The 12,844-nt window shown below is 50.6% G+C and overlaps 1 protein-coding gene across 1 annotated transcript; it reads left to right on the top strand.

Annotated features, from left to right (window-relative positions):
* Window positions 1-386: 386 nt before the first annotated feature.
* On the top strand, window positions 387-7,402 carry LOC125941285 (endothelin-converting enzyme 1-like). Its single transcript, XM_049658270.1, has 2 exons — window positions 387-1,339; window positions 6,959-7,402. Exons 1-2 carry the CDS (start codon window positions 1,277-1,279, stop codon window positions 7,400-7,402), a joined length of 507 nt encoding a protein of 168 aa, XP_049514227.1. The 5' UTR covers window positions 387-1,276.
* Window positions 7,403-12,844: the final 5,442 nt, after the last annotated feature.

The following is a 12,844-nucleotide window of genomic DNA, read 5'->3' as shown; positions in this document are numbered from 1 at the left end:
GGATGCCTGCATGCATCGGGAATCCCTGACCGGCAGCCAGACCGACGGTGGCATCAAGCAGCTCTTCGACTTCATGACCCAAGAACTCTTCCCGTGGCTGCTGCCCGACACCAACAGCAGTGGCGACGGCGACAGGCTTCGAGACGACGGCGACTACGGCTTCACGCTGGCCACCATCGTCAACATGTCCTGTGGTCTGGTACGTGCCGCTCTGGTTTACCGTCGACCTCGTTACACCCTCGCCGGAAGACGGTGCCCCGTTGGCGCACCGGTCCGTTAGCGTCAGCTCGACGTCCGTGGCGTACATCGCGCAGCATATGCACCATGAGGTCGAAGTGCACAAGCTCTACAAAATGTACGTGACACTCTTGCTCGACGTCGTGTTCCTCGGAAATGAGCTCGCGCCGGCCTTCCGTACCTTCCTCAAGGTCAGGAGCGCCGAAGTCCAGCGCAACGTCTTCGGAAACCTGTCGTCGTGCTTCATCGCCAGCGACCTCGAGCCACGGTTCGTCGAAATGCAACACCTACCGGCGCTGGTGCCGAAGCTCGCCGCCCGCGACTGGGTCGACGCGCTACAGTCCGCGTTCGGGGTGAACCCGCCGCTGAGCGAGGAGGACACGCTTGTTCGCGACCGACTCCGCGCTCCTGCACGCCGTGAACGTCCTCTTCGCTTCGTACACAGCCCGGGAATTAATGTTTCACACGGCGTGGTGGTTCGCCCAGATGATGGCTGCCGTGTCCAGCGACGGGATACACGCCTTCATATTGGGAAACAAGGTGGGCAACGAAATATATCCGGTGCTCTGCGGAGGTCAAATTGCCATGGCGTACAACGCGCTGCTGTCCCGCGTCGAACACGGCACCGGCTCTGCCTCCACCGACCCGAGGTCGCCGGTGACACGACTCTTGAGCAACGTCCACGAGACGGCAGTCGGGAAGGTTCAGACGTGGACGAGCGCGTTGGGTTCCCAGGAGATCGACGCTGTCAGCTCGCGCCTAGGCAACGCTAGCACCGTGGTGTGGCCCGAAGGGAAACACAACGAGAGCAGCGACGCTTGGTGGGGGGAAGACCTGTACGGTCCCGACTACGACAACGCGATGCGAGGGTTCTTCGGTCACTGGCGCGAGATACGGCAGCGATTGCGGGGGTCCCTGAACACCGACGCCTATCAGTCCAGCCTCCGCGTGTTCCGATTGCAGTCGTCCTACCTGGCGACATACGACGTCGTCTCTAACGCGATTTCCGTCGGCGTCCAAGCCATCACCGAGCCCTTCTATGTGCTCTGACGGCACGAGTGCCATCAATTACGGTGGCCTTGGCTTTCTCTACGCCTTGCAGGTAAGGAGATTCCGGAACTGCCTTAAATGAAGGATACTGCTTTTTTTAATGATGCATAAATGAATACACATCACGTATGCTCGTCTTAACAGCGTGTGATCACAACCAGTATGCATGACGAAAAAAATTAGGCTCCTCAATAGGCTTATATACGCCGCGTTTGCACACGATACGGGTTACAGGTTTCATCGCTCAGCATCCTTTACGCTATAGACGATATGTGCTATACAAGGCGATATACCTCGATAATATTAAGTTTTACCGTCTTGTATTTAAATAACCTTGATGCAGCTATAAGAATTAGTCTTTTATTAGCCTTCGTTTATAGGTATCTGTTTACACGTATATGTGTTTACAGGTATCCTCGTGGCGCTGCAGGTAATTTTCGTGCTCTATCGAGAAATTTATCGCTGTTAACTATTGTCGAACAATGTAGTAGTTACGATGATTATTTCTCGGCACCCTCCTCGGAACGGGCAGCGACAAACATTCACCTAGACCTGCTTTACTTGGACACCAACTGTTAGCGCCATTTGTCGGTAGCAGTTGCCGACCAGTCGGGCCGCTAAATGGGGAAAGCATAAAAAATTGTTACAGCGCTACAATTATTCATAAATTTTAATCGCATCAACGACGTAACCTACGCCGGGATAACGTAATACGCTCGCACGCCCATATTGGCGGGGCCCTAACTATTAAGAAACTATTATTCTTTTAACTGATTTATTTTTACCTATTATCGTTATTCAAGTACGTCACATTTATCCCCGTGGCCAGGCATAAAGTATGATAAGTTACGCAGCGGTAAAGGCCGTGTCGCTCAGGCAGCGAGACTTTACGGCTAAAACACGATGACTCGCACTCTCGGAAGAGTTTGGGTATGCGAAAAAATCTTCGTATTTCCTCTAATGATCCATATGTACTTTTTATACGCAAGGTTTCACACTGTACAACGCAAGGTCAAGACTTCCGAACGTTACTAATTCTAGGATGGGGACATTGTTTCACAATAATTAAAAGCACCTGCTCAGTATTGAAAAATTTCTATTTATTACGCTATTTTTTATTTTTTTAATATTCAACTGTTTCTGCAGCTTCTCCCGCATATCTGTCAGCATATATGTTATTGAAAGCGAAAATGGCTACGCTAGACAGTGCGAAAATGTATACATGTTCTCAGTAAATGATCGCAAATATACAGCCGACATTTCTTAGGGGGCGCTAAGAGTATAGTATTAGTGCCAGCCAGCGTGTAAATTCCCGCTTGGTTTCCAGCGGTGCATGATGCCTTGTGACAAAATGACAAGGCAGAAAATGAGAATGCTAACGATACACTCTAACAGCGAACATATACGGTGAACCCTTCGTGTTTAATGCAGAAACATCGCATCGACCCTGCACCGCAAACACAAACATTGGTTATGCAGCTTCTATTCCAGGAAAATGATGTCCGCTGGAGTAAAGTGACGCGTATATATTGTTCAAGTCAAGTTCAGCTTGACGGTGCACTGCGAAGCGGCTCGGCCACGCTCGCATTGCATGTATCAGCATATTTTCTTCGCGTGAAATTATTGCGAGGAGAGGGCATAGCGGCAACAACAGTAACAAAACATTGTTGCTTGGGAGCGTCGGTGGTTCGTTCTGAAACGCCGTCAGCTGCATATTCGAAATGAACAGTAAAAGGCCTAGCGACGATATCGGAGGCGAGCGATCAGCGGCGACGAGGCTGCCGGCGACGCCAGAGCGTAGCCGTGACCACTCTGTCGCTGAATGACCACGCCGCTGTGCCGCTGGGAGATCTAGCAAAGTGATCCTCTGCGTGACAAGGAGATCTCACTGTTTTCTAGCAACACTGCTGTCGGCCGGCGGTCCGCGAACTTCTATCGGCGTGCGGCGCGTCGCCGTGTCGCTAAAGTGGACACGCTATGAATTCCGGTGCCGTGCACACCATAAGTGGCTCCAAGAAAATCAACGTTGCTCTGCAAACGAAGGAACTGCCTCTATTCGCTTATCGAATGTGCAGAAATGAAAAATGGTGATTACTTACTTGAATTCCGACGGCGTTTATAGCTTCTTCACTCGATCGTAAATTGTATTTCGCTGAAACCCAGAACTGTCGTTGTCAGGTATCGCTTTCTGAACCAAGAAAACAATTTACTTTATGTAATCCTCGCCCTTCTCGAGTTATTTTGCATCAAAAGCTCTTACAGTGAGCCGACGCTCTCGAAGCCGTACCGCAACGCAATCTGCCGTGTACGCTTGCAGCTGCTGGTGCATGCATGGCTCTCATGCAGTTTCCTGCGCAAGATACTTATAGGGGTTTTATTGCGATAGCAATTATATGGACACTCAAAAGCAGATTTCTGCCGTCGGCGTCGCCGTCGCCGTGAGGTTCCGTATGACGTCAATGGAGATGAAATCGTCGCCGCGCGCCGCCGAACGCTGTATGTGCGCGTGAAAGGGCGCGAGGGACGCGCGCTTTCACGGGGAGTGAACGCACGGCGGAGAACAAACGCGCGTTCTGCGCCGTGCTCCCTTAAGGGCTGCAGAAGTAGGCGTCTCTTTCCTCCTTTACAATCACCATATATGTAGAGCAAACGCGCCTTCTTCCGACGCGCGAGAGGCCGTGGGGGAGGGGGGAGGGGAGGGAAGGGAGGCGTCGTTTAGCTGTGGCACCAAGTGCCTATTTATATCACAGGCTCCGGCAACAGTCACCAATGCCGCACGCATTTTGAGCGAACGCGGGCAAAACGCCGACGGCGTCGACAACAGTTCTGCGTGTTGCCGGTGCTGCTGCATGTCCAAGTTTATACAGCTGACAAAGCTAATATCATTACTCCTTATAGCTCTCTACAAATTTGCTATCGCAATTGATGCTTCGCCTTTCAGGTGAAACTGCGACAACTTTTTTTTAACAAGGAAATTCGTCCTCGATGATCGGAACCTCTTCACTGTTTTCAATTTTCACGCTGAGAGAAAGGACAAAGAAAGAGGCCAACATTGCTACGGTTACAGTTTCGTAAAACGTTAGAACAACGTTTTCCCTGCGGCCCTGCGTTAGTTCGGGACACTGAAAGTTGCGGCGCTTTCTCACTTACGGCGCTGAAGACATTTTTCACGAGCGCCCCCTGGGCAGCGCTGGTTTCCTATTGACCCTTTTCGCGGCGAAGTTTGTTTTAGAGAAATGAAATGGCGCTTTCGGCGGCGCGCAGCGCTTGGTGTCAGTGGCCGCGTACGAATACGAAACCATGACCACTTTGCTTCTGTTCGATCAGCTGTGGGAAATTCTATCGAGTTTTCCCTAACGCACTGCGCTCGAATCATGCTGTATTGAGTCATGATGATTGAAGACGTGTGCAGTAGATGGCTGCAAAAATAGTGACTGGCATATTAATTGGTACGGACAGAACTTGTTTGGGTACTGCTCATTAAACCGCTCGTTAGCGATCGTTAAACAATGACAAATGAGTAGCACCGCTTCCTTTCATAGTACGTTTCGAGCACAGTATCTACACACATCTACCCTAACTGGCACGGAAAGTTAGTCCACTTTATCGACAACGTGTGAAGAATAAGTGAATGGACGCACACTTGAATATATGCGCGCTATATAGGCACAATAAATGACCGACTACACCGATAGCGCACATATGGTCGAAGCTGAATGTTTCGTGTTGTTCCACACGACTAAGCGAGTTACTAGCGATGATACATATTTGCTACAATATATTGCAATGCACAAAACAGCTACGTTTCAAGCTTTCTGCGCAGCAAGAACAAATTTATTGGGACTGAGCACACCCGCGAGTGATTAGGCAGAAAATAATCAGGTAGTGACCGGGCACCGAGGAACTGAGTCAGAAACGTGACAAGCCGCTGCTTCAGAATATTTGCCTATTTAAGAACGAAGCGCAAAACACACTAATCCTGATTCAATTCATGAGCGTAAAGCTTGAAAAGCTTCGTATACATATTTGGCCCCTATTTTAACACAATTAAGCACCATATACGCTGCTCTCGTAGTTTGGCCATAACTGTATCAGCTCCGAAGGCGTTTTAGCATGTTCTCTGAAGGTGTGACCAAAGCTTCGTGTCGCCCATTCAGTCACGGTCTACGCTATCTCTCAAACTAGATGTTTGCTAAGCCGAACCGGCGTCATACACATCAATTGTAAACTCGGAGGCAGCGGATGCATTGAGGCAAGCAATGGACGTGGCACCACGTGATTATACATGGCAGCGCCCGCAGGATCGCCGCGAAAAGGGTCATAGATACACAAGGGCTCTGCACTATACTTTCTGACGTCATGCCAGTACAGCCGAAATTTCCATTGCCAAGCCCGACGTGCGGAAAATGGTGGCGTCAAAATCATCACGTCTTACGGGGAAGCATTTGCATTAGAATCTATGGCAGTCGCACCTAGTATAGCATGACGTCAAAATAAAGTTAAATATGGGGTTTTACGTGCCAAAACCGCTATCTCATTATGAGGCACGCCGTGGTGGGGGACTCCGGAAATTTGGACCACCAGGGGTTCTTTAACGTGCACCTAAATCTAAGTACACGGGTGTTTTCGCATTTCGCCCCCATCGAAATGCGACCGTTGTGGCCGGGATTCGATCCCGCGACCTCGTGCTCAGCAGCCCAACCCCATAGCCACTGAGCAACCACGGCGGGTATAGCATAACGTCGTAAAGCAGAGTGCAAAGGGCGTGCTGTCTAGGTGGATTTGCGTGCACGCACCCTCGATTGTCGAAATAAAAAAAATGTTAAATTTAGATTTTGAACTAACGACACTCATAAATTGAGACTTTTCGATCACCTCGAGATCAAAGCACTAACTTCATTGCGACCGCAGCGCAAAGAATTAGCACAATGCAGTCAAAGCTACGCATCTGGCGCGCCACGAAGTAATGATGTGAAATAAATTAAAGAACGCAACCTTAACGCGGGAGAAATTGCGGAGATGTAATGACTACTAGACAAGTTCAAGATTGAAATAAGCTCAGACCAACTGGCACTCAGCCAAGGCTACCCGAACCCACTCGTATTCACTGAGACTCGTGGGTGGCTCTCAGTCTACGCAATTCAGGGCATTTACATGAAGCCGACAGAAGCAGGTCGAGTCGGTTTGCCGATTTTGGGAATCGACCAGACGGGTTCACGTGAAAGGCTGGTCTGGCTGAACGGGCGTCGTGTCGAGCTCAGCCAGCCCGACTGCATGGGACAGGTTGACCCAATTAGACGCGTTCGCTGCGCGCATGTAAACGCGGACAGGTCAGGACGGCCACCGCCTAGACATAGGTGGGACCAATGAGACGTGTTTCATGCGCCCGTAGCGGGACAAGTACTGTGCCGTGCAATCTCATTTAATGATAAGACCCGTGAAATAAAGATGTTACGCACAGCGGCGAAAACCAGAAGCACAGTTCGAACGCGTCGATGTCTCGTCTCGACGCTGTGTGCCGCTGTGGTCCATATACACGTGGGAAGTCAGTTATGTGAACGCGGTCCCGTCGGGCTCGCTCGGCAGGATGTCTCACTCGATCCGTTCGCATCAGTGTAAACATAGTCGGATTGAATCTAATTCCGTCCCACCTATCTTCCCGCCTCTGCAGGTGGCGCGAGCCATCAACACACTCACGCTCCTGCTCGACGGCGACCATACACCGTCGGCTTGGGTTCCTCCAGCCAACGCCACCGACGGCAGCGGGGCACCAGGTCAGGTCCTTTGGAAGCTTGGCGGTTGCGCTTCCTCCAACGCGTCCGCCCACGTGACGTCGCTCTACCCCGCACTTCCGGCGCTGGAAATCGCGCACAGCGCCTACAAGCGGTTCCGCAACGTCACGGAGGACGTGCCCCTCCGGGGACTGGAGGCCTACAGCGCAGAACAGGTCTTCTTCCTGACGGCCTGCCACGTGACCTGCTGGTCGACGAGCACGGGGCACCGCATGTCGCCGGAGTGCACCAACGCCATGAGCAACTTCGCCCCGTTCGCCGAGGCCTTCGGCTGTCCCGCCGGTTCACCCATGAACCCTCACGAGAGGTGCCAGTTCTTCTGAAGTGCCCGCGCGATCTCCAATACGATAGAGGGGCTTGGAAAAAAAGAAAGCATTTTGGCGCTTCGCTTTTTTTTTCTTTCACCCTTGCTTTTTGCCAACGCCGTGCCCTGTGGTTTCCGCTTCAGCTTCTTCCTCCCTTCTTTTTTTGTTTTTTTTTATCAGGACTGCGCGAAACAGCTGCCACGTCATTTTACAAACTGTCCGCCTATTCAAGATACAATGTGAGCATGCCCTATAATGATGAGGCTACCGTGTTACTATATTTACTTCACGACATAGGACTGCTGTAAAGCTCCTCGGCGGGGTGCTTTTTCTTTGTTCTGCCGCCGTATTGTTATACCTTTTTTTTACTGTTAAAGTGCGTGTGTTGGTCTGCTAACGAAAGACGCAGAGGAAATGCTGTGAACACTCTCTACACAGGCTGTCTATACATTCTTTCAATTACGGCTCTAATATATATGGAGCAGGTTGGGATCATTCAATAATGTATTTTGGTGTTTTTAAATGCTAAGCATTTCTTGCCGGCGGCTCTGTCAGTCGCTCCCGCGGCGTCCCACACCTCCACAACGCATGCGCGTCCCCTCCCTCTTTCTCTCTTCTCCTACGCTCCCCCTTTCTCTCATCTAGGAATCCTGAACGGAGCGGCGCCCGCGTCCTACACCCCCACAGCGCATGCACGTCCCCTCCCCTTCTCTCCTCTCCTACGCTCCCCCCTTTCTCTCCTCTAATAATCCGGAGCGGCGCGCACAACAGGTGGTGCGACCGCTGCATACTCCGCTGGTAGGGCCACGGTTGTTCCGCGGTATGAAAATGACCGAGCACGCGCGCCTCATTTTCTCTCCTGTGCAGCGCCGCGATGAGGGCTCGGGCTACTGCCGCGAAACCACCTCCCGCTCAAGCTAACCATCTCCCCGCTGCTTCGCATCCACACATGGTTCCCTTTAGCGGGAGATGGAGCAATTTTTTTAAGACCGCACTCTAGGAAATGTCTATACATGCAGCAGTGACCATTTTCCGTCGTTACCGATGTTTTTGCAGAGTAGGGGGCTGTGACAAGAGGTATGAGAAGCGTATAAACATTTTTTTTCAGTAGTTCAGCCTCTTTTGCGAGTTGTGCACTGCGAGGCCTGAAGAGAGCCTAATGACGCGAGGCCCTGGAGAAACACTGCATTGGAGGGGCTGTGAATTTAAACCACCAGGATTTCTTGAACGAGTAGTGTCAAGAGCCTTGTTGCGTTCCGCCTCTGTCTAAATGGGCCACCGTGAATCCGCGACTGGGCATTGGACCGGCGATCTCGCGCTCGGAAGCGGAACGCACTACCTGTGCTTGACTGAGAACTTTCATTTATTGCGATAGCAATCATATGGACACTCCAAAGCGGATTTCTGCAGTCGGCGTCGTCGTCGCCGTCACCGTGAGGTTCCTTGTGACGTCAACGGCGATGAAATCGTCGCCGCGCTTCGTACACTGTATGTGCGAGTGAAAGGGGGCGAGGGGCGCGTGCTTTCACGGGGAGCGAACGCACGTGGGAGAGCAAACGCGCGTTCTGCGCCGTGCTCCCTGAAGGGTTCCAGAATTAAGCGTCTCTTTCCTCCTTTCCTTATATAGAGAGCAAACGCGACTTTTTCCGTCGCACGAAAGGCTGTGGGGGGACGGGAGGGAGGGGAGGCGACGTTTAGCTGCGGCACCAAATACGTATTTATATAAAAACGCCGTGCGCGTTCGGTGCGAACGCGGGCAAATCGCTGACGGCGTCGACAACAGTTCTGCGCGTTGCTGGTGCTGCTGCATGTCCAAGTTTATACAGCTGATAAAAATACTATCCTTACTCCGTATAGCTCTCTACTAATTTGCTATCGTAATTGATGCTTCGCCTTTCGGGTGAAACTGCGACAATTTCTTTTATTCCAAAAATAATAGCTGATAACCGCGACGGGAATAGACCACAGCACGTCAAATGGAATGACGGAGTTTACTAATTAAATTAAAGAACTGTATAGAAGCAAGCAAATAGATGTAGGGTAAGGAATTATAACGACTAGCACATAAGAGTACATGAAAAAAAAATTGCAGCCGAGACGGTGCCGCGCTATCCTGCCGGCTGCTTCTGAAAAATTTGTGTGCCCTACAGAACGTTTTCTGGCTGCGGCTAAATATAGAGGCTAGACCTTCCTAGCCTTCATAGCTAAACTATACAACAACGAACGATAATAAATTTGGAACAGTCATCGAAAAAAAAACACCGCATATCCATGGGGTGAATGATGATGAGTGGGCGAAGCTCCGGAGGGAATCATCAGTAAACCGTGAATATTCCGTGTAATTCGCCCAGTCTCGCCGCACTAAATCGAACAATTGACTTCCACCAATGACACGCGCCATATGTGACGTCATTCCTATTAAAGACGATAGTCTTTCTTAGGGAACTTAAACGCTGAAAATTTGGTCTGTCTGTCTGTCTGTCTGTTTGTCTGTCTGTCACCCGATTCAGCCACCCGGCCAAAGTTGGACCACTTGCTTACCGCCCACACTACTTAAACTGGTACGGCTGTTCATAGTTGTGAACGTTATCGATCACAAAGTAAATATTACGCATATCTGAGGCGCAACATCACTAGGTAAGTATTAGGAGGTGTGTTCCTTTAATAGAAAATACATATAGATACGTAACTCTAAAGACCCTAGTTTCTTAAGGTGCGCTGAAAATGCCACGCTATGCGCGCCGACGAACGATGTTCCCCGACTGCGGGCCGACGAGCGCCCTCTGCCATGGAGGAAGGAAACCCTCTGCACAAGCTCATGTTTCCCGATGTATTGCCAGATGGCGTCCATGTCTCACGCAGCGCCTCCTCAATTTTATCAATGCCAGCCAGATGCGGCCGATTCAACATAAAGGAACCGCTGTCTGAGGCAGGGCAAAACATAAATGGCCGCTTGATGAAATAATGCGGTAAAATGAAATCTGTTCAAACAAACCTCCATTGCATTTATCATGCCAGGACGGAAATGGTACGAGAACAGCATCACGGGTGGCCGCGGATCAGACCAGCACTCATGTAGTACGGCTGGCAGAAGACTATCGTCTTTCGACGACATTTGCAGCGAAGCACGCAGATACGTGGCAATTTTTTTTTATAACAGCGCCCTTCATTACAATTGCACCATTTCCCGCTTAAGGGGACGCTAGCACAAACGCGTTAGAAACGCGCAGTACTCTCTAGTAAGGGGGAGAGGCGAACAGCGTTTTACGCAACCGTTTACACATGCCGGAACGTGCATCGCGTTTGCCGATGCCATCACATGACTGCTGAGAGAGTATAGCCCCCGTATTCATAAACGCTCCTCGACTTGAACTTGACTTGCCACCGCCTTCAACGCGTTTCGAACGCGTTGCCCAAGGCGGTGGAAAGTCAAGTTCAAGTCGAGGAGCCTTTATGAATGCGGGGGTAAGGCGGAGAGGCCACAGCGTCTTACACCAGCTTCCTACACGGGCCGTAACGCGCTAGCACAAACGCGTTAGAAACGCGCAGTCTTTTGTTAATGTTGGGTATTTATTGTCATCGTGGTGCGTGTGTCCATGTGCGCTTCGTGGCGTAGTGGTTAGCGCCGCGCGTTCGGAAGCGAGGGGTCCCTGGTTCGATTCCGCGCTACGGACAGAACTTTCGGAATTTTTTTTTCATAAAAATAGACGTGGCTACCTACTACTACTACGACGACGACTACTACTACTACTACATACTACAGAGGAGAAACAGACGCACACCCTAAGGAGCTTCGCCCCTAAAAAACATTATTGGATGGAACTCTAACCGGAAGACTTTGAACGCTGACGAGGTGCAGAAGTAGCACAGAGAATAAGATGCGAAAGCTTCATTGCATCCTCGTCCACCGTTCGGCACAGCCGTGCGCAAGATTCAAGCGCCTTGGGGTGCTTTTAATATCGCCGTTGTTAGCTTTCAGTAGACCTGATATCTTTAAATAGTGTCACTTTGTCAAAAGTGATTGTAATTTTTTTTGTCCTTACAATCGGGCATTGCGGTAAAGAAGGAGAGACGATACAGCTACCCACGCAAGCCTCTTTCGAAGTTTATGTACAAGCGTCGGTGCAGGATACTGAAGCAAGGTTATACAAGGTAGCAAATTCCTTAAAAAGAAACAGCAAGAGCTTGATTATAGCACATTTGGCTAACTAAAGCCTTGGCAAACTCCCTCAGATGTGCATGACAATAAGTTTTTTATTCATAACTTTCTTTCGCCCCTTTGTTAGCGGGTGCAGGCTGCTGCTGTTTTGGCGAGTAAGCAAGAACTTGTGCCGTTGGCCATGTGTCATTCGGAATGATGAAGGCGATCGCCAGTTGGGAGTGAGCGCTTATCGGTGGGCGGTGATCCCGTTTAACTCCACAAACTCCAAGAGTCTATTGGAGAGATTGGAGGTGTGGAGGTGGGAACAGTAGGTCGCTGGTGATGACCCTTGAGTGGTCCATGTGCAAGCACTGGGGAAGCACAGAGAAGGTGCTCGAGGGTCTCGGGGTCGCCGCAACGTTCGCAGGCCGGTGAGGTGGAGCGTCCAATGGCGTGCAGCCGCGCAGCCATCCAGACGCAGCCCACGCGCAGTCGAAGGAACGTTGCGCGTTCCCTCCTGGTAAGGCCACCCATGATTGCATGAGATTCCTGCTGCTTCTCTTCCCTCATCTTTATCTCCCACTTCCCCTTCCCCTGACGCTGCGCCATGCTCCGTATTGGGCAGCAGAAATGAGCGTCATTTTACTCAATAAACCACTACTACTACATTCGGCATGTGCCTGAAAAGACAACTTGGGTCGCTGGGTATGTGCACGGGCACATGAGCCCATTTTCTTCCCTATTCGCAAGAATGAATATGTACCTCTGCGTATAAGCGCGAATAGACAAGCACCGCAGGAGGTAAGAAGTGTAGAAGTTGCCAACAGAAAGTTGAAGTTGGCTACAGAGAAGTGAAGTAGTGGTTTACAGAAGCGGCTGAGTGTGGAGCGGAAAATATGAACAAATAGGATGATGATGATAAAAACTGTTATTAAAAAAAGTTTTAGTTACGCGAAGACTGGTCAGGTCCCTAGTCCGGGAAACCATTGGCAAAAGCCGCTGCTCGTGCTCTTTCGACGAGGGCTCGTTGCTCCTCAAGATGTGAGCTAGACGGAGCCGCCTCCCAGCCCTCCCACGTTGGCTGGTTTATTACGGCAAAACTGCTATTTTTCTTACAACCTCATGTCACATGGCATAAGTCTGCCTTCGGGCGACAAAACTTTCACTGCGCTGAAAAATACTCGGGATCAATAGCGTTAAGCCTAGCTGGATTATTAAAGGACGTAGCCAACGGAGGTGTGTCTTCTGATTCATTAAGACCCTTAGCGGGCCCTGGCAGTGTGTGCCGCTCAAGAAGCAAATGCTGCAATATATTTGAG

This window comes from Dermacentor silvarum, chromosome 11 (genome assembly GCF_013339745.2).
Source record: "Dermacentor silvarum isolate Dsil-2018 chromosome 11, BIME_Dsil_1.4, whole genome shotgun sequence".
In the NCBI taxonomy this organism is placed as follows: Eukaryota; Metazoa; Arthropoda; class Arachnida; order Ixodida; family Ixodidae; genus Dermacentor; species Dermacentor silvarum.
The sequence above is the reverse complement of the archived record's forward strand: the minus strand, read 5'-3'. Positions and strand labels throughout refer to the sequence as shown.